This window comes from Centruroides sculpturatus, unplaced genomic scaffold, assembly GCF_000671375.1.
Source record: "Centruroides sculpturatus isolate CEXI.00-Female unplaced genomic scaffold, Cexi_2.0 scaffold1247, whole genome shotgun sequence".
In the NCBI taxonomy this organism is placed as follows: domain Eukaryota; kingdom Metazoa; phylum Arthropoda; class Arachnida; order Scorpiones; family Buthidae; genus Centruroides; species Centruroides sculpturatus.
In genome coordinates, this window is record NW_019385520.1 from 168054 (window position 1) to 191912 (window position 23859).

Sequence of the window (23859 nt, forward strand, 5' to 3'; positions counted from 1 at the left end):
TTTGTTGATGTACAGTACTTAGCCATTTGTGACTTACTGACTTTCAACTACTGAATAATACAATTTTTATTTACAACTAACTAAGTTTTCAATTGTTAATTATATTTTTACAGTCTTTCAAGTTTTGAATTATTGTCAACACAAGTAGAATTGGCTGTTGTGTTATTTAATTTTTGTATCTAATTTAAAACCGTTGTTTATGATTACATAAGTACTTTTTGAACTTAATTTTGTCATTTAAAGAGATAAATTGCGTCTGGTTAATTAAACTATTTACATTAGTATTATTACGTTTAATTTCATGGTTAAATTAATTAAAGTATTTGATTAGAAAGTACGATAGAGAGAAACGTGTTGTTTTTGTCACTTTCACCTCTAACACAATGAAATTAACCATTCTACTTATGAAACCTGGTTCTTCCGTATGTTATGTATATGGCCATCCACTAGTTATTGATTTTTAAATTACTTAACCTATGTATGTCGAAAAGTGTATTAAACATATTTTTTTGCTAACTTTCAGGAAATATGTATTAAGAAACACGAAAAAGATTGTTGAAATGTTTATGGTAATTTTTTATTATTTTATTAAATTATTAAATTACAAAGCATTTCATATACAGGACAATAAGCACATGGCATTTTATTTTGTTAGCAATATTCAGTCTCTGTTATTTATGAATTAAGTTGTGTGGAATTTTATGAAATACTATACAGACTTTTGTTTTACTACAGTTTTTGTTGTATTTTTTCCCTAACAACAATGATATTTTCTTTGTCTTTAAAGCATTTGTAAAATTTTTAAATACATAAGAAGAATATATTGTACGTCTGTTATTTCCACACAAGTGTTTTCGTTTTTTTCTTCAGAGTATCTATTTATTTTTCTGTAAGATTTCATTATCGAACAATTTTGAAAATAATTCTGAAAAACTTTTTTTAGCAACAATACAATACTTTGCTTCAGAAAACATATGAATATCAATAACTGTTGTTTAACATAATGACGATGCTATCCCTTTTTACCTTTTCTTTATTTCAGCATAATTTTTCCCAAACAATACGTCATATTCAAAAATTCACTCATTACTTGATATGATCCAAGTTTCTGATTGGATTGGTTATTTTCACATCACTTCGCTTTATACTCGCTTGTAAATTGTTTATATATAATATAATTTAATATTAACGATTAATAATTTTAAATCTACTTGATATATTTTGAGATTAATAACATACAAACTTATGAATTTTGAAATTTATGACAGTTGCTTGAGAAAATATGCAATTTACTATTTCTGATTTATGATTTACTTCGTATTATTAGCGATTTACTATCACAAAATTTTCATTTACTTTATACAGTTTGCCTTTTATAAAGACTTTTTATTTGCAAAATAAAATTAACAATAAACAACTGACTGACTTTTGAACTATATGATATAATTCGTTGTTACTATTACTGATTTTCAAACTTTGCTACTATTACTGATTTTCAAACTATTACTGATTTTCAAACTTTATGTTCATTACATACTATTAAAAATATTCCATAGGCAGTAAGTAATAAATAGCAAAATATTACAAATTTACTGTTTAACATATGAATTACTTAATATAATTTATTATTACTTATTTTAAAATTGTTTTCTCTGATTTGCCATTTTTAATGACATGTAAATTATTTCCTATATTTTGACATATATGAGATACTGACACTAAAATAACTTAATGAAATTACCATTTATGACTTACTGGCTTTTGACTTACTTGATATGATTTAATATTACTCACTTACTGACTTTTGAATTACGGTAAATATTTAATGTATGATTTACTTTTAAATCACTGACATTTCAATTACTTGATATACTTTACTATTTATAAATTACTAAATTTTGAATTACTAGATATGATTTGAAATTACTGATTTACTTGATATGATTTAGAATTACTGAATTACTGACTTCTGAATTACTTGATATGATTTAAAATTACTGAATTACTGACTTCTGAATTACTTGATATGATTTAAAATTACTGAATTATTTTCTTTTGAATTACTTGATATGATTGAAAATTACTGAATTATTGACTTTTGAATTACTTGATATGATTTAAAATACTGAATTACTGACTTCTGAATTACTTGATATGATTTAAAATTACTGAATTACTTTCTTTTGAATTACTTGATATGATTGAAAATTACTGAATTATTGACTTTTGAATTACTTGATATGATTTAAAATACTGAATTACTGACTTCTGAATTACTTGATATGATTTAAAATTACTGAATTACTTTCTTTTGAATTACTTGATATGATTGAAAATTACTGAATTATTGACTTTTGAATTACTTGATATGATTTAAAATACTGAATTACTGACTTCTGAATTACTTGATATGATTTAAAATTACTGAATTACTTTCTTTTGAATTACTTGATATGATTGAAAATTACTGAATTATTGACTTTTGAATTACTTGATATGATTTAAAATACTGAATTACTGACTTCTGAATTACTTGATATGATTTAAAATTACTGAATTACTTTCTTTTGAATTACTTGATATGATTGAAAATTACTGAATTATTGACTTTTGAATTACTTGATATGATTTAAAATACTGAATTACTGACTTCTGAATTACTTGATATGATTTAAAATTACTGAATTACTTTCTTTTGAATTACTTGATATGATTGAAAATTACTGAATTATTGACTTTTGAATTACTTGATATGATTGAAAATTACTGAATTATTGACTTTTGAATTACTTGATATGATTTAAAATTACTGAATTACTGACTTTTGGATTACTTGATATGATTTAAAATTACTGAGTTACTGACTTTTGAATTACTTGATATGATTTAAAATTACTGAATTACTGACTTTTTAATTACTTGATATGATTTAAAATTACTGAATAATTGACTTTTGAATTACTTGATATGATTTAAAATTACTGAATTATTGACTTTTGAATTACTTGTTATACTATGCCATTTATGACTTACTGACTTTTAAATTAGTTGATGAAATTTCCTCAAGTATATAACTGTTTAATATTAATTTATATTTAGCGAACTAATATTTCTGATTTTTAATTATATTTAGAACAAGTGAAATAGCTTTTGAGTCATTTCATTTGTGTTTAACATTTATGTGTTAGAAAATAAAGAGAGGAAAAAAACGAATAGTCTTATGACTTTTATGTACATCAGTGTTTCTCTACCTCTAACGAACTATCGCCATCTTCAACGTAGTGTCGTCCCCTTCAACGTAGTATCACCCCTTTCAATAAAACCGTTACGTAGTATCGCCCTCTTCACTACAAAATTCCGATACCGAGGAACAAGGCTAACGCTACATTCGTACTGCATTGTACAGATTAGTTATTAGTATAATGTTATTTGTTTAATTATTGTACGATATAACGAGTAAAATATCTAATTATTCTTAATATATTGTTTTACTATATCGCCCAGAAAATTGCTTTTCGTCCTCCAAAATATAAATTGTTACTAATCGCCCCCTGAACATGGAAAAACGCCCACACGGAGGCGATGTCGTCCCCGTTGAGAAACACTGATGTACATAATATTGAAATACTCTAATTTAATAGACAACTCTTGTCGCGTTGTGTATGTTTAATGCATTTTACATTTACTAGTTATTGATTTTTGAATTGATATTTTTTACCGTTTACAATTTGCTGACTTTTAGATTTGTGACTTATTTGCATTTATATACTTTCTACTTTTCGAGTTGCTTGACATACAGTAGAACCCCTCTAATCCGTCACCTTTGGGACTGGGGGTATGGTCGGAACGCAAAAAAGGTCGGATTATCAGAAAAAAGTAAAATAAACAATCTTTCCCTTTGTCTAGTCTTTGTAGCACTGCTAATTTTTCATTTAATGAAAGAGTAACGTGTTTGCGTTTCACTCCTGGCATGTTGAAAACACACACAATGTAAAACATATACTGTAACGAACACAGAAGAACGCTACGGAAGGTGAGTTACTGACGAGTCGGGACAAGTTTCTCGACTCCGACCACGGTCGGATTAACCGGAGTGACGGACTAGCCGAGGGCGGACTAGAGGGGTTCTACTGTAGTTTGCAATTTACTATTACTGATTTTAAATTACTTGATATAATTTGCATTTTATTATTTTTGATTATCGAATTATGTATTTTATTTTACCACTAAATTTATCTATGTGCTATATTTATGTATTATTTTCAGTGTTTATTGTCTACTTTGTACTATATACAACTTAAATATTATATAGTATACTGTATATACTATTAAATAGTATATATTATATAGATTCATAGATTTTGTAATGTCACAATCAATGGCTGTCTTTGGTACATGAATACTATATTGAGAATAGATGCAACTTATAAATGTTAACTTTTTTGGTGATTTTGCATTAATATCAAATTTGCGTTCAAAAATGCAGAGTATTAACAAGATCTTATAACATAAGCCAGTAAAGGTAGTACTGCGAATCAGCAGTGATAATAAAAAAATAATTTTGATAAATAGGGAAACAAAAAGAATTTTTAGTAGACAGTAAAATAATGAATGAAATGGAGGGGTTCTGGTACTTTGGTAGCATGTTATAATCAGATGCAGACATCAATGCTGATATAAAACATTGTTTTGGTAAATTTATAAGTGTTTTTCCTAAAGTGGTTCGCACGAGCAATTATTACTGCGATTGAGATACAACACTACATGTCCATTGTCAATGTAACTGCAATCAATGTTTGTGCAACATGGAAAAATTTAAAAAGAGATTACGTAAAAACTTTACTTATTTCATCTATGCTGTATTCGAAGAATACTTAAAATTACATTTTATGACTGTATCACAAATAATTAAGTCTACAGTAAAAGTTGAATACAAGAACTACAGGTCATTGGTATACAGCATAGAATGCGTTTTGCATTTACTGTACTGTACTTTGTCTTGTGGAGGAAGGCGTAGCAAATAAAATACTGATATGAAAATCGTGCGGTGAAAAAGGTAATGAAGAAGATTACGAAGAATTGGCACTCTACATATAAAGATGATGTAATAAACTTGATGTAAAATTAACATTCCATTGGATGATTATGAAACCATTGCAGTTAACCGCATTCGCTGGAGACTGCTGCTTGCCTAAGATTTCACTCGGCATAAGAGGACATAAGACTAAGTCCAGTACTATATACAATTCGAGATATGTACTTTGCATTATACATTATATACTTTGTGCAAATGCAGTATTGTGCAAGTTAACTTTAATATTTTATTGTGTTCTATCCCTGTTCAAAAAATGTCTCATAAAAATACCTCTCGAAACATATCACTTAAGCCCTACAATTAGGTAAAGCATAGACTAGTTACTATATAGTTGCTGTTCTGTTTCTGTGTTGTATTAGAGCCAAAATCACCGAAGAAGCTTACCTATAACGAAAATTTTGCTCGAAATATTTTAAAGTTGTACTATATAATTATAATTATATAGCTTATTATTTATTATCTATACTTTGAAAACATTTTATCAATTATTCACATATTCAGAGTATTTTTTAATTCGTTCTAATGTTTAACTGAAATCAGAAATTTTGTATTTGATTGAAATTACATAAAAATCGAAATTTTTTCCGGACAATTTCTGTTCATTATTAATAAATGAATAAGAACAGAAAGGAATATCCAGTTTTATTCCCTGATTGTTATTCTGTCTAGCACTCAGGGTCAGTTTCTGGAATATAAAAAACTACCACAAAATGGGTGTCGCCTTGACGTGGCTTTGTGGCTTAATGTGTGAAAATGTTGTCGATGTTTTGCAAATAATATTTTCCACGGACTAAGTACATCCGACAGATCTTTCAAAAGTATTTAAAATTGTATTTTTCAAGCAGTTCTTTGCTATCTTTACCTTGTTATATCCACTTTTTCCTATAGAATTAAATTTATTTTTGTTTTATTATAGATTTTCGAAAGAAGCATGAAATGTTGAAATAAAATAATTAAAAAAAATATTCAATTTTTTGTTATTACAATTATATTCCATTCAAAGAAAAGCAACATTTTCAAAAATTATTGCTTATGAAAGTTAGGCAAGTTCATAGGCGCATACCAAAACCATGATGTTTTTAACCTAACGCGGATAACCATTACTGAATATTAAATTTGCACGAAATAAATCCACAAGAAATATAAAACGAGTTTATTACTGCTTACCATTAAATATCTAGCAATAACATAAAATGCACTTGCCCTACTTTCAAAATCAATGGCTGAAATACCTAAATGAACGAAAAACTGTTCTATACTTTTAAATATTTAAAACTATAAATGTAAAATCACGGGAAAAATACAAATGTAAATGAGCAATTATTTTATTGTGACATCATCACAATGCAGGGCTGCAATTTTTAATCATATTTAAAAATTTATTTAACATAAAATATATGTTCTTGAAATTAGTTGTGTCTTGCCCCTGTACATCATACTTTTTCTTTAGTAATCAAGCCATGCCAGTTATCTAACATATTTCAGGAAAAATTTTTGAATTGATATAACATGACTTCTGCTCTGCCTTGGAAGTATTCATATCCGAGTTTCTTTCTCTTACGCTTTCCAGTTCTGATCACGGCTTTCATCTTTATAATTCGTTCTTGAGATTAAGAAAGGACGGACAGTTGGACAACAGTGAAAATTTATAGATGTACAAATTTTTCAAATTGCAACTCAATAACTATACAAAAACAATTGTAACTCTCCACACCACTTATAAGAAAATGTTATTTCACATATACAGTAGGGAAGACCGGGGCAACTTCGGCATGCGGGGCAAGTTTGTCAAGCGCTTTTTTTAAAAAACAAATTAAAAGGAGACTTTGGTTATAGGTTAGGCAGTTGAGTTTTATTGGTGGCTTGTTGAGTGTAGTGTTTTTATTGTTCTCCAACAAGCGTAGTTGAATTATCAAGCAAATTTTCATTTTCGTTCAATTCCATATAATATTTTTTTTCCATTTATATTGAATTGGCAGGTTTTGTTATAATTCCATGATAACGAAAGTTACTTTTCCTGTTAGAAGGATGTAACTTCAACTTATTCACGTGGCCAGATCGTGGCTTGGCATTCTGTTCTCAGGGTTGTACTTAATGTTTCGAAATCATGACTAGCGGGGTAAGATCGGCAACATAAAGCCACATTAGAAGCAAAGGATAAAAATCAAACAGATGATAAATGAAAACATGTTTGCATTTGTTATTCATGTATATATGTCTTTGAACTTGCATTTCGTTGTAATAATATTAAATGGGTGTTGGATTTGTATTTCTTTGTTTTAATAGTGAATTCCAACTTATACATTGTTAATAACATAATTTTATATACGTGCCTATCTTGCCCCATTACTGTTGCCCCTATACCAGGGGCAACTTTAATAAAAATAATTAAAATAATTACAACTTTACAAAAAGAGAGAAGTTGCCGATCTTGCCCCTATACCCGGGGCAACTTCGTCAATTTCTCTCTTCTTGTAAAGTTGTAATTATTTTAATTATTTTTATTTCCAAACTGATTTTAACCAGTTCTATAGTAAGGTAACATTCCAATAGACAATATGCAAAGCTTTTTTTTCAGTTTACAGCAGTATTTATTACACAAAATTTAAGTAAAGCTTAACATGCCGATCATGCCCCGGTCTCCCCTATATGCTAATTCTTAATTAACTGATATTTTATAAAGTAGCCATTTGTTTTAAAAATATACCTATTATTATTTTTGAGGTGAACAATGTACAGCAGTGGTCCCCAACCCCCCGGGCCGCGGACTGGTATCGGTCCGTGGATCAAATGGTACTGGGCCGCCCAAGGAACATTAAATTACTGGTATTTCCATTTTATTTACTATGGTGTATTTCTCTCGGGTTTGTGCGACTTAATCGTCGATATTTTAAAACTATTCTCATATCTAATTTACGTATATACTTCTGAAGTAATTAATGTTTGAGAATTTGAAATTTTGCTAATTTATTTCAATTCAGATATTTTAAAAAATTATTCATGAATTTATGTTTAATACTTGATGTTCCGAAATTAAACCCTATTTTGAGTGTCTAATATGTTTTTCAATGAATAAAGTAGCAATACAGTGGTACCTCGGTATACGTCTGCTTTAGAATACGTCTAATTAGGAATACGTCCTGTTTGGACGAAACAAATTTTGCTCGGTATACGACTTAATTCAATTATACGCGCTATCTATGAACAAGTAGCACTATCGATGTACTAGACCAGACTAGACGTTCGCAATGTCATGGGTTATAATTTTCTTAGAATTCTTGTGATTTTAATCAGTAAAAAAAATTTCATTATTTTTATTAATCATGAATTGCAAAAAGGCAAATGAAAACAACAGAAAACTAAAAAATGACTAGAATCACAATGGAACTGAAAAAAAGAGATTGTTGAGAAATATGAAGGTGGCATGCATTTTCACGATCGATCTTGTTTTAATATACTTATATAATCACAATTTCCATAATATCTTATAGATCTTATCCATAGTAAACAAGTAAAAGCATTTTAATTAGTAATGTAAACCCATTAACTAGAAATGCGTTTGCATGCATAATGAACATTAGCTTCGATGGTATAAAGGAATGTAATTTGGCTTCTTCATTGGCGGATAGAATCACGAAATATCAGAACTGGTGGGATTGTATAAGCCGCAATTTTAATTTTTCCATTATTTTTAGTTTCATTGGGTAGGATATTGAAGGAATATGCATTCAAATAACACAGAAAGAATTTGCATGAATTGTTTTCTTGCACCCTGTTTAAGAATAGCCTTCATTTATGGAGTAGATCCTATCGAAATGTGTTACTGTAAACAGCGTGTTTGCGTTTTTAAAAATAAAAAATTAAAAAAGATCTACGTTCAATATGTTCAGTTTGTATTATGGCAAATTATTCTTATTCTTATATGGCAATTGTTACCAGGGTTTGGTGAATATGCATTGTGTCTTGGATTGTATGACGTATTTAAAAGTGATGCTAAAATAATGAATATATTTTTTCTACTGATTACGCTAATTTATTCAATTTCTTTGGCGTTTATCAGCCGCAACAAAATTCATTTATTAACAAGTCTTAGAAATCGGTATTTTTATGAGAAAATGGTTTTCGAGAACAATGCAGTAATAAGAAACGTCTCCATTGTTGTTTCTTTTCTTGTAATATCAGTAACGATTATCTATCAAATTTTCAATTTGAATGTGAACTATCCACTTGTAGAAAGTAAACAGCTGTATCGACTAGAAGCTCTCTTTTGTACTTTTGAGACAGGACTTGCGATAAATTTAATTGTTGGAGGAGTGGCGTATGGTCTATTGACGTCTGATTTAATAATACTCGTGTCACATAAAGAATTTGAAGAGCTATTGGGCGAAATGTCTAAGATAAAAAAATACGACAAAAATTTGATGGTAGAATTAAAACATCTGATGCTCCGCAACCAAGAATTATGGCATTTTATGAATCAGTTGAATACAAAATACAAATTAATATTTATGGTTATATACTTTGGAATTATTTGGGGAACGAGCTTTTCGTATTACGCATTTTTATATCTTAATATGCATGAAATGTTAAGAGTATGGATTTTTATCCTGATGATTTTCGTTTCATTCGTCTGCATTATATGTGCCTGTTTGCTATGCTGCATTGCTTTCACGGTATTTATTCATCGTCACACATTAATAGATATTTTAATCTGTAAATTTATTTATTAATGTAATTTTAAATTTTTAGATGCAAAATGGATTTCAAGACATCCGACAATTTGCAGAATGCGATTTGGAACTGCAACAAAAGTTAAAAGTAAAATCTCATTAATTAATTAATTGCTTTCTTATTGTACTGTACATCAGCTTTAATAAATTTTATATTATATACTATATTCATTGTTAGATATTGAATTTCATGAAAAGATTTGGAAAAGTCTTATTGTGTCTGTCCATTGGAGGTTTCTTCTGCGTGGACAAGAGAATTCCTTTGAAGGTAGCTTTACTTTATCAAGTTTTTCAATATTGAGTAACTCATTACTCGATTCATTAATTATAAGAAACTATTTCAATAAAAAATTTTTTATATATTTTCATTTTTTAGATGGCAACGACCTTGCACTCTGTGTTTTCTGGATTATTGAAATTGAAAAAAGTATCCAATTACAGACGTGTTTGTTCTCAGATTTCTATTACAAATTTCACGGAATTACTTTAGATAATGCAATTTATTTTGTATTTATGATGTAACATGTCTCCGGAGAACACCGATAAAAAAGCAGTAACAGAATAACAACCACTCTGCCCTCTTGTTCGTTTTTCTAGTTTAGTGCTTCTGTCTTCTGATATCTGTCTATTATCTAACATTTATCTAACTTAAATAGTATCTTATCGCCTAAATAATTTACTACTATAAATATAAATAAACGAATATTTGTCTTATCACTTGTTTAAATAGAAAAATTAAATTATTACATAAACAATCACATACATGTAGGCTACATGTACTGTACAATAAATCGGGATTGCTATTTACGTGCATACATTTGTCAAAATTAAAAATTGTTTAATTAGTTTTAAAAATATTTAAAAATCGGATTTTTTATGTGATTATTTATTATTTTAATCATTGTGTATATTTAATGAGATTATTTAAACTGTAATGAGTTACAAATATGAAAATAACAACTATGAGTAATTTAAAATTATAAAAAGCAGTCTGTAAGTTTTCGGAATTTAGGACAATAGTATAAATTTATATCACTTAGTATTATTAATCTGTACAAATAGTTTATTATAATTTATTGTGATATTTATGATAAAAATCTGAAACATTTTAACGTAAAGAAATCAAGTAATAAAGAATACATATCAACTGTCTCCTTGACTATCTCTTACTTTTATATTATTACATAGAAACATAAAAATATATAAATCTACAAACAAATGCATGCCATTATAAAACAGTATTTTCTGAGATATAAAAGTGTTTATTATCTTTTCAAATACAGTGGTTGATCGGTTAACGAACATAATCCTTTCCAAGACTTTCTTCGTTATCCGAATTGTTCGTTAACCGGTTGTCGATTTACCATAGGTTATTATGTTAGGGAATTTGATTAATTCGTTCCAGAGACTCTAAAAAATATATATACTTTCTTACTATGTTTATTTATATGCAATAGTATAAATACATATACAAGGTATATGCAGTCTTGCATTTTTATTAGTCATGTTCTTTCTGTTTGTGGGCATTAAAGAATCTGTCCAATGGCGATTGTTTTTCTCTTTTCTTTAGGATTTTTTGGAAGTAATTAATATTATTTCAATTGTAGAGATTCCAACCCCATTAACCTTATTGTGGTTTGGATGTCACTTGGATGATCGTTGTTCTGACATCCTCCCACTTCTTCAAAAGTTTTTTAGTAGCAGATGTCGACATTGGTCCTCTATCGCCTTCCTCTTTTTCAAAAGAAAACACATCTTGATGAGTTTCTTGGAATTTTTCATTTGAGAGTTTCTGGAGTTCTTCTGTCGTCAGATCAGTTTCAGGTTTCATTATGAGCTCTAATATGCTCTTTATTTCTCAGATGTGTTTTTCATTACTCCATTAGCAGCTTCAGACGTCTTGATATATCTTACATAGCTACGATTGTGCCTACTGTAGACCTGTTTAAGCCATACTGCCTAGCAACATCAGACAGTTTATGCCCATTTTTGTACCTTGGCTATTATCTCTTACTTGGTTTCTACGGTGAGCACAGTTCTTGACAGTCCTCTTCTTAGGATCCATAATATTATCAGTTTCTTTTTTAAATAAAAAGATCAGAAAAACACTTACAAAAATTTAGAAAACAGAAATCGACTAGCCCACAAAAATTTTTTAAATGAAAGGCTCGGATGAAATTCGAAATTTGGTGTTAAAACGTCGACGAATATCCGATGGGACAGTTAAACTTTTATCTTTCGTAAATAAACCACCGACACAAAACTTAACAAGTGCCCGTCTGACAGTCTCGCGAATACTATGAAGAATTATTTGTGAGAAAAGTAAACAAAAAGCTGGAATTACAAGAGAGAGTTTCAAATTCGAAGGAATATTAATACTATTCGATCGGTATCGGGTTGAGCGTCGATGTTGACGTCTCCTGCACTCCGCAAGGTTTCAAATTGTTACCTGAAGACAAGGGAAAATCAATCGGTATTCGTTATTTTCCGTCGCTACATTTTATGTTTGTTCAGTAAAGTGTTCGTTATCCGAACATGTGTTCGTTGTCCGATCATAAAAATCTTTCGCGAAAGTGTTCGTTATCCGATTTGTTCGTTAAACGATCACCCATTGTATATTTTATTTATTTATAATAGAAGTTTCCTTAATAAATATATAATTTCTACTCATACCAAGCTGTGAAATTTACATTTTAGAAAAAGAATTTTATTAATTTTGATATTGTATTTGAAACTATTAAGATTCAGTATTTTTTAACTATTATTCTAAAACTAGTAGCCCCGGACCGACCCCTACTTGGCTTTTTAGTCATTCCGTAGTATAAATAATAAATTCATATCAATGGGGAATTTCTCTCCTTACGGAGAGGGACATTTATTTCCCGTGGTAAAGAGGAATTTATTCCCCCTCCGTGGGTAAGAAGCTTAAGGATTACCTTTCCCCCTCGGGAAAGGCGTTCTAGCAGCAGCGGTGTCATTCCATAATACTGTATAAATAATAAATTCATATTAATAATAAATTCTTACTACAAATAATACAGTAATTTATTGTTAATTAATTTTAAAATTATCGCTAGAGCCGTAGTAGAGCGTTACAGATAAACTGAAACGCGACCAATGGTTTATATTATTAGATAATGTAGCTATATTTAAAATATTTCAGCTAGATTTAAGTTGTAGAAATTGTTAATAATTAATTGATAGTATTATTTTATAGTTAAAAGTAATAAATTTGATATTTTTCGTATTTTCAAATTGTCATTTTTGTTTAATTCTTTTCAATTCTCAAATTGTGACATCAAAAAAAAAAAAAAAAAACTGTGAAGACACTAAAGACTAAGAATAAACAGAAATTAAAACTGTAGAACATAAATAAGCTCTTATATTTATTTTTCTATATATTCTAGAAGCATCTGCTTTTCATAAGAGCAAAATATACGTTTGAATGCTGAAAAGAAATGTAGACTTATAAATTCCCAATATTGCCTGACAGTGGCAAAACGCCCCGATTAACTATATAAGGTATTCCGTTGCAAACCCAGAGTCAGGCTATTTAAATTTAAAAATTTTCCTGTAAAGGTGATAGATAGATGACCAGAACGACTATTGCTAACAGGAAAAGCATAACGTACAGTTGCAAGTCATTATCAATTTCTTACTTGATTATTTCTTATTTTAAAACAATAAATTATAATTAAAAATTTTTACGATATAATTATTTTAAGTGATATAAAGGAATGAATGATTACATGAAAAAATAAGATTTTAAAATATTATAAATCACAATTAAATTAATTAAACAGTTGTCAATTTTGACAACTGTATACATGTAAATAACACTCCCGATATACTGTACTTGTTGTATATGTACACTTGTGTGATTGTTTACGTAATAACTTAATTTTTCTATTTAAACAAGTGACAAGACATATATTTATTTATCTAACTTTACAGCTGTAAATTCGTCAGTCGATAAGATACAGTACTATTTAAAGTGAAAAAAATGTCAGATAATAGATGAATATCAGAAGAGAAAAGCATTAAAATAGAAAAACGAATAAGAGGCCAGAGTGATTACTCTTCTTTTACTGCTCTTTCATCGGTGATGTCCAGAGACACTTGTATCAACTATACTGTAGCTAAAACATTATCATTAATGAAAACTACATTATTTAGAGTGACAGAATGAATCATTCTTCAGAGTGACAGAATGAAAAATTATCATTAATGAAAACCACATTATTTTCGAAGTGACAGAAAAGGAAGTGCTTGTTTTTCTAACATCTGTATGATGCCTGTAATCTTTATATTTAAATGAAAGGTCATAGGGACACCGTATCTAATAATATTATCTAATTAAACACACATAAAACATAACCAACAGGAGGTGAAATTTATGAATCAAAGTTGAATTCGGCTTCATATCACGTTCCCAGGCTGGGATTTCCACCAAGTTTCATTGTGCAGTCACCGTAGTAAAAAACAGTATATATAATGTATGTTTCTGTCTAACATAATCCCAGTCATAATAATTTCTTTCTAGTTATTTACATTCTTAAATATAAAGTATCCCGATAATTAATTTTATTAGATTAATAATACAACGTAAATTATAGAACATAATAATAAAATTAGAGCTTATATTATAGTTGCAAGATACTTAAAGATCATGTAAATTTTTAACATATTGTTTAATTTTCAAGGTGGCACTTCTCATCGGGCAAGTTGACCCCTGGTCAATCCACGAATAACTTCCACAGATTTTACAAACTAACTATTCATTTTTTAAAATTTATAAATAAAACTAAATTAGGAAAAGACAATTCGAATTTAAATAACACTTAAAATTATTTAATGATTATCGGGACGTGTATACAGGCGAAGCATCTGTGACTCTATAGCAACAATTCGCCCTTGCTGTATTTTTGGAAAGAGGAAAGCAATGCCTAGTTAATAAGATCAAACTGTAATTAAATCGGCATTTTAAAAAAATCAGATTTTAATCAAGAGTTAGAAAAGTTTTTTTTAATAGAAAACTTGTCTGACTGTTTATTCTAAATTACGTTAATTATAAGTCACCATGCATATGTAATGAGAATATTTTTTTTATTCGTTCGAAGTTAATATATAGAATTTATTTATTTACTAAAGAAGTTTTAATTTTATGTCGATAAATGTTATAAATTTATATAAATTAACAACTGAACTCTTATTGTAGACTACCTCTTAAATGTGTCAAGTGAACAATTATTGGATTAGGAAAGGTTTTTAAAAGAGTAAAATTAATTACTTTGGATTGTCTTTTTAAATTTATGTACGCATTTCGGGTCTGAATTTCTCTTCAGCAATTCTGATAAACAGTTTCTGAAAAAAGTCGAAGAGGTTTTATATATGAACAGTTTAATCTAAAAACTGTTCATATATAAGAAGAAAAAAAACGAAAAAAAAGCTTAAAACACGGAAAATAAAATCAAATAAAATAATTTTGTTTTGCACAACTTATTCGTTTTGATATATGTTTATATATAAAGTTACATGAATAATAAAATTAAAATAATAAAAAATATAACGTAAAAAAATTTTTTAAAATATTTTAGAAATGAAATCAAGTAAAAAGATACTTTCAAATTATAAGTAAATCATTGACTTTTTCTGCAGTTTTAATAAAGTAAGAAAGTGCAGAAAAGAAAGTGCAGAAAAGAGTCAGTGATTCCACTAAAATTTAAAAACAAAAACAAATTTTTAAAAAATATGTATACTTGATTTAATTTCTAAAATATTCTTTAAATTTTATATTTAATTCCTTTCATTTTATTTATTTATATAACTTTATTTATCGGGTAAACTCACCTGATAAACGTACATGGAAACATTTCGTACCTTTTATTTTTTTAAATTTTGAATCGTTTTAAGGTTTTTCTTCGCAAATTTTTTTTATATTTTATCAGGTTTTATTTCTCTAGTTTTACAGTTTTATTTGTTATACCCCTTCCCTTTTATAAATATTTAATTCTTTCCGCATTCAAAATTAGATAGTATCTCAGTTTTATCATATGAATTAATGACTAATGAAAAGCAAACGATCCAAAGTCTATTTCCTTTCGTTAAAAGAAAGAACATAAAGAAAGCCTTTCTCCATCAAAGAAGTGTTTCTGTTTGATAAATTATCCAAAGCAATTATATGCTGAATTTCAAATGATTTTAAACTATTTACATTGTTAATTATTCATTGAGATTTTAATGGAAATTTAATTAACTTTAATACTTTTCGTATTTGGATTTTTTCCAAACAACTTTTCAAAAACAATAGAAAAATGAATTTGAAGGTAATGCCGAGACGTTTAATGTATTTAATGTTGTAAAAATGAAATATTTCTTAGTAAAAATTTGTCTAAATTCTTTTATTTATCTTCATACAATGTATAACCTTTATTTCAAGCAATATATATATTTAATTATTATTTATTATGTAAAAAACATAACGTTTATTTTGTTATTTTAGGCTCTGATTAGTTTAATTCATGTACTGTACATTATTTACATGTTTAATCAATGATACTGTATCTATAATAACTATATTTAATAATTAGTAAAAATTAATTACCATATTCCAGATTAACCCACGAAAGAATCAACTAAAAACAGTTTTTCATATTAATTTTCCAGGGATTATTATAAAAACTACCTAAAACAAAATTGCATTATTCAGAATGTAGGCCGATTCGTGTCGAAAAGAAAATGCTTGTTTTTCTAACGTCTATATGATGCCTGTAATCTTTATATTTAAATGAAAGGGCATAGGGCCACCGCATATAAAAATATTAGTTAATTAAAAACACAATCAGCATGAGGGGATGAGCTGAGGAAAAACACTCAAACTGAGGTTGATGAAATTACAAATTTTGCTGTTTGCAATATATGCAACAGATCAATACAAATTTGTTGTCTAATGTTTATGAGGGTCAACTTCTTATCGGGCAAGCTGACGCTGATGATTAAATCAGTTAGAAAAACAAATCTAATCATCTTTCTAATTTATAAATAGAGCTTGTTTAGTCAAAGTCTTGACTATAAATTTATATTCATAAATAAAATTTTATCTATAATTACAGACATTTATCCAGGGGCGGATCTACATAAGAACTAATAGCGTTTAATCCCTGGCTCCCCGAAGTGTCAAGGACTCCCAAAAATTATTATTATAAATTTTTAATACACTTTCATTAATTAACAATAAGCACTTATCGTATAGTACAAATATTTAAAGTTATTAATATAATAATGATAATAATTTATAATATTATTTGTTTTATTGTAATCAACGTAATTGGTCAGGTCAGCAAGTTGAAATTTTCAATCCACTGTCTCGAGTTCGAGTGCTATAAGGAGAGTAATAATAATGGCTATCCTGCCTTATAAGGCGATGTCAAGCATCTTTTTGCAAGGAGAAAAAAGAAAAGTGAGAAAAAGCTACAGAAAGGGTAACATTACTTAGTGTAAGAGGCATCTCAGAACGGAGTTGGAAGTCATTTCCATTTATGGCTCAAGAGTCCAATCTGAGCTATGCATTATGGTATGTTGCAACCATGTTCAATAAATCCCTTTGTGTCTTTATGAAAGGATTCAATTATTCTTAAAAGCATTGGAGGACATCCAATCCTGCTAAGAGATTACATGCGTCGAAATTACTCAGTGATACCACAAATTCCGACTATTTAAGTCTATTCGAATATTAAATTATGTGGATTATTAGCTTAATCTCTATTATCTATATCTATCCGTTACCTTTAAGAATATTTAAAATATTGCCACGTTCTTTGTTATCTGNTATAATACTGTACAGACGATAGCAAACTCTCCGTAGCGTGGCACTTGACGGCGGAAAATAGTTCGGCTGCCCGATGACGTTTTACGTAATTATAGAAGTTTTTTTTCCGTTTTTTACAGATACCATCACAATTTTTTCGCAGTTTTATAAGAATCGTAATTATTGGGACCGTAATTATAGGGGGGTCTACTGTAATTATATTTACAGACAAAAAACTAAACTCAATTTACCCGTCTAAATGTCCGTAGCGTGGCGCTACGAACAGCGGGAAAGTAGTTCGGCTGCCCGATGACGTTTTACGTAATTATAGGAGTTTTTTTTACCGTTTTTTACGGATACCGTCGCAATTTTATCGCAGTTTTATAGGAATCGTAATTATAGGAACCGTAATTATAGGGGGGTCTACTGTACTAGAATATACTTACCACATAATTTATGAAATTTGTGGCAAAAACATAAACACTTTATTACAACATAAAATATTTAATTAAGTCGAAGCACGATGATTCTTTCCTACGTTTTATCTCACTGAGAATTGTTTGTTAACGTTACGAACGTTTTAAACCTGTTCTTGATGCCATCTTCAGGTATTTAAAGATGAACGAGTATTGATAACTGTTCTTTTTGGTTCAGAACAGTTAAGAATACATTTAAAATACAAAATTCTTTGCAATATTAATCTATTTGAATCAAAGAGTAAATAACTGTAATATATATATATATATATACAATTTAAAATATCACAATAATAAAATAGACAAAAACGTTGGTTAAAGTTTAGAAACGTTTTTTAGGCAGAATTTTTTTATCGTATTTTAAATTTATCCAATTTAATATAAAAGCTCTTCATCTCAAATTTGTTTTTCCTTGAGCATACAGTCGTGCTGTACATCTATTTAACTCCTTTCTCGAGATTAAACAAACACGGACTAACTGACATAGGCAGACAGACTATAATGAGAATGAATAGGTGTACAATTTTTTGAATTGCATCTCACGTAATTGATACAAATGTTAAATGGTTTACATTGTGTTAATTTGTTTTTGTTTTATATTGGTGAACGATATTATATAAGACTGTTCATTTGTTTCAATGCGAAAGGTAAATAACTTCTATTATTATTATAGCTGTAAATTTGAATATGTATCTTATTCACAACTAGCAGATGAGCCAGGAGTTGCTCGAACAAGCATTTAGATTATTTGATTCTTTTGTACTTCTAACCCTTCTATTATAGTATATTATAATATTTTTTATATAACTATAAATTTTATCATACGTAAGGGTTTAATACCCCAAGTACTTAATGTCACCCATTCTAAGGATTCTATACAGTAGAAAAATAAACTATTTTGAAAGTATGTTAGATAACGTTTTATCATACCAAGTGAACAATCAAAGGTGGCTTTTGTCGTTGTATATTTACTTAATAATTTTTTTACACAATTTCATAATTCAGTTAAATTCGACCGCTTAAATATAGTTCACTCTGTCCAATGATGAAAAACTGTTTGCTTACATATTGCGACCTTCAATGAAGCAAATGAGAACAGCAGAAATATTTAATCAATAATTGCATATTTTATAACATAAGAATTTAATTTCATATACAGGTTACATATATAAACACATATACAATAAATTTATATTTTGCAATTACTTTATTTAATGGTGAATAAACAATCAATTTACAATACAAAACTCAAGTTATTACACTCAATTAGTAAAAATCTCCGTAGGTAAAAATTGATTTGAATTATTTATGATACATCAAAAAAGTTTCCTATATAAATTTTTTTTCTAAAATTCTATTAACTAATTAAAATCATGTTTATTTGCGATATAAAATTATAATTTGTGTGTTGGGGTTGTTTCATTGATCGTAATTAGTTCTTTCTTTATCAACAATTGTTTATGAATATGTAAAAAATTAATAATAAAAACATAAACCATTACAAAAACTTAATACATGCATAAAGTGCATAAATGAAGTCTATAAATGCTTCGAAAAAAAACTTTAACAACATCTTACTGTAATAGATTAAGATGTAAATTTATATTTCAAATCAATATTTTTATATATTCACAATAACAGTCTATACATAAAACTATACGAGGCGTTAAAAAACGGAGTTTGAATATCAGAAAATATTTACCTGATATATAATGAAGGGTTAAGCGTTAGGTTAGTAACCTGTCTCTATAAAAATTATGAGTGCTACAGAAACAGCAAGAATAAACAGAAATTTTAATTGAATAGGCGTAATTGTGGCTCCAAGTAACATGACGGCTTTGGAGGAAACCAACAACGATGTCCGATGTCTGAAAAGACTTTTCTGCAAGAAATATTAAGAAAATTGGAACGTGAAATGTGCGTACCTTATATTAGAGTGAAAGACTCGCTCAATTATTACAGATTTGATGAAAACTGGTTGGACTTCCTTGGAGTCAGTAAGGATAGATAGAAAACAAACAGCCGAATCAGTAATGATGGCAAGACCATTTTGTACCCTGGAAATGAAGAGCTGCACGAACGTGAAGTAGGTCTAATTCTGAGTAAAAGAGAGAGAAGGGAAGTCCTTCGATGAAGGTTCTTCTGCGATCACTTTTATGCGCCAACTAACAATGCAGAAAAAATAATAATAGATGAATTTTACGACAGCTCCAAGACGACTTTGATGGTATTACGAATTATGATCTGAAGGTCCTAATTGGGGACTTTAATGCCCAATTGAGCGATGACTGTGGAGGCCTCGAGACTGTGATTGATGCTCATGTGTCTTGTGCACATATGAATGACAATGGAGAAAGGCTAACATCGTTTTGTGAACACAACGGAATGTGTTCACAAAACGAGACACATGTTGGGAACACATACTTCCAACATTGGCTGATCCATAAAAAACCTAGCGGTCACCAGACAGGCGCAATTTCAATGGCATAGACTTTATCTGTATTAGTTAAAAGTGGAAGTCATTACATAAATAAAGAAGTGCAGATATTGGAACTGACCATTACCTACTTAAAGCAAACATTAAGCTGAAACTTCGTAATTAAAGGCAGCTTATGGTAAAAACACCATTTGCGATAGAAAAATTAAATGATTCAATCTTTGCTGAAGCATTTACTGTGGAGTTACAAAATCTCTTTTCCGTAGTTGGAAACAGTATCTATCATCTCTCCAACTAAAAGAAATCTCAGATACATTCTCACGGAATGTGCACAAATCATCATTGAAAGACGTCGAGTTATACGGAAGGGTCAATGGATCCAAGATCGCTCGTAGAAACTAATTTATGAGAGAAAAGCCGTAAAACTTAAAAGTAACCAGGCTAAGACAATGGCTGAAATGGAGAAAGGAAGCCAAAGATATTTCGAGTTAGATAGACGTGCAAAGAAACGTTCTCGAAAAAAATAGGAAAAAATAGTTAGAACGAAATGGCAGTGAAGCGCAAAAGCCTTTCCACCAGAATGATTTCAAGACCGTGTACCGCATAGTCAATAAACTGACTGGGATAAAGGGCAATTCCTGGTTCTAATGAAAATTAAGAACAGGCTGTTTCTTATCGCTCAAGACGAGCAGAACAGGAGGTGTATGGCACATTTCCGGGGAACATTTAATCAAACGGAACCGACCGTCTCAAACGATTTTCATATTACGGATACACGGGATGAGCTTCGGGATAGACACTGGTAATATTATTTTTGAAGAAGTGAAGTTTGCGATAAAGAGCCTAAAGGATAATAGAGTTGGACGAAAAGGGGTTTGGACGAAATTACGGTTGATATTTTGAAGCACTGAAGGCAGCAAGTTAACGCAATTGTTTATCAGATGCTGGAAAGTGGATAAAGATTGGAAAAGGGAGTTATAATCAAGATTCCTAAGAGAGAAAATGTATGCGAGTGTACCAACTGACGAGTTATCACCTTCCTTTCTGTGCCTGTGTGAAAGCTCAGATTTTATTATCGATTACAACCTTTTATATTGATTAAAAGAAAATTATCGTTTAAATTTTATATTAACACAAAAAATTATATATATATATATATATATATCTCAACAATTAAAAAAAATGGAAAGATATGATTGTGTTTCCCACCAGATTCACTTCCTTACAAGGTGACACATCTTTCGAATGTGCCAGCCAAAACTTTCATCGAAAGTCATCTACTGGCCACAACCTGTAACATTTCCTAAAAATACAATAGAAAACACGAAACCCCCCAATAAAAGAGAGGGTCGGATGACGAACGTCGTCGTCTCCAGAAATTCGACTCGTCGAGTTGCCCGTCATTCGGATACCTCCTGGATTTTTCTCCGTCTAGAGTAAACACCTTGAATAAGTGAACTCTTTTAAAGTGAATCCTACAGAAAAAGAATTCTTTTGAAATAACTTAGTGAAGAAAAAAACATCTGTAAAAAAGTGACTTCTGCATCTAACTGTAAGCTTCATCAATCCGGCATTGTAAGGTATCTACACAACTTATCTAGATGTAGGCTCTCTCTTTCTCTCTCTCTCTCTCTCTCAACGTAGAACGCGAATTTGTTAAATCGTAAACTCAACCTTTACTTTAAATATTAATCTTTGTATAATAACTAAATAAAGGGTTAATTGTTATTGTTTAATTTGGATTTGGTGCACTTCCTTAAACGCGTTGTCTCTTTAGAAACAACCCCTTCTATACGTAACTGCTTGCGCAAGAACATCACTATCGCGATTGTATATGTCGATTACGACATAGCGGAGTCATTCTAACGAGGCATTGTAACATGGTGCCGATCCTCTGGTCACACCTGTATTGTGAAGATATTGTGAAGATAGATAAGGCCGAGCCTTTGGCATAGCCTAAAGAGGGGGGGAAGGGTATGGAGAGAGCGGGGTAGGATAAAGTGTTTGAAGGGAGGAGGGAGGGATCCCATAAAGACCAGCACCGGGGCCGAATAATAAAAGGAATAAACAAGGTGTTACAAATTTGTCTACAGTGACAGATATCAGATAATTGTCCCGACACAGAGTAAGATTATTAACCTATACATAATTTGCCAGAGAGACCGTGAGTGCCAGACCCTTGCGGCCTGGATACAAAGCAGGTACCAGAACCCAATTGGCGGGTTGAGAAGTAGTTTACAGAATGTACGGCCCTCCACGTAGGAGGAACAGGACCGAGACCGATTACAAATCAAAACCGATGGGGCCAATAGAACAGAAAGGTGGCCCTTACTCAGGATAAGATTTTAATGTCTTTAGTGAACTTACACAACGCGTTGTAGAGGCACTTGTTGGCCATAAATTGGTCCGGGTTACATGGCCAGGGGATGTTTTCTTCCTGGGCGGCAGAGATTAGCCTTCTTCTTTCTTGGTCAAAATTCGGGCAGTCAAACAGAATGTGGTCACTATCCTGCCATGGTGAGGAGGGGCACGAGCAGAGGCCATTTCCTTTTATAAGGAAGCGTGCAAGGTAACTCCCCATATTACCGTGTCCGGTGATGAGCTGAGTGAGCTCATACGTGGGGGTCAGATGACTGTAATTCAACCTCTTCCTGATAGATGGGAGGAACCGAAACACCGTCCTTCCAGTAGAGCTGCTGGCCCATTTGTTGTTCCAACGGTCAGTAATATAGGAGTGAACCTGCCTCGCGATCCAACAGTATGGGATTTTATTGTAAACACACTTGTTGAGGTTCGTGATTGCTTTCTTCGCCAGCAGATCGGCTTGAACATTGCCTTTCACACCACTNGTGGCGCTGCAATCTTCGGCTATTGTCTTGGGCTACTCAAATATTTTACGTTTTTGATACTAAATTAACTTCTGAAGTATAATTTTTTATTGTTTTATATTTTTCAATATATTTATTTTGTTAGTACAAAATAAAAAGATAATTTTTAACGATACAATAGTCTTCGTTAGGCTTAACATCGACGAAAATTCAACGCGAAGCGACACGCAACGGAGAGAAATTTTAACATCTGATACATTAAACTATTTTTTCGTACATAATCGGTTATCCGAAATACCAATTATCCGAACAACCCCAGTCTCCAATTGATTCGGATAATCGACGATCTACTGTATTTACATTAAAGTCGTTACATCAAGAATGAGGGAGGTTGTACGGACTTCTAAAAAATTATGATTGGAGTTAAGGAGGGATGTGTTCTGCCTCTTTTCCTTTTTCTTGTTGTATTCGATTACGTTATTCAAG

At 30.0% G+C, this 23859-nt stretch overlaps 1 protein-coding gene across 1 annotated transcript; it reads left to right on the forward strand.

The window, feature by feature from the left end:
• Window positions 1-9689: 9689 nt before the first annotated feature.
• On the forward strand, window positions 9690-10347 carry LOC111639765. The gene is made up of 4 exons (XM_023385703.1): window positions 9690-9768; window positions 9845-9913; window positions 10004-10093; window positions 10202-10347. Exons 1-4 carry the CDS (start codon window positions 9690-9692, stop codon window positions 10345-10347), a joined length of 384 nt encoding a protein of 127 aa, XP_023241471.1.
• The last annotated feature ends 13512 nt before the right edge of the window (window positions 10348-23859 follow it).

Coding starts and splice junctions, on each gene's coding strand:
- LOC111639765 (XM_023385703.1), top strand. CDS start 9,690: ATGGATTTTTATCCTGATGATTTTCGTTTCATTCGTCTGCATTATATG. Junction 9,914..10,003: donor AACTGCAACAAAAGTTAAAA/GTAAAATCTCAT, acceptor ATTCATTGTTAG/ATATTGAATTTCATGAAAAG. Junction 10,094..10,201: donor ACAAGAGAATTCCTTTGAAG/GTAGCTTTACTT, acceptor TTCATTTTTTAG/ATGGCAACGACCTTGCACTC.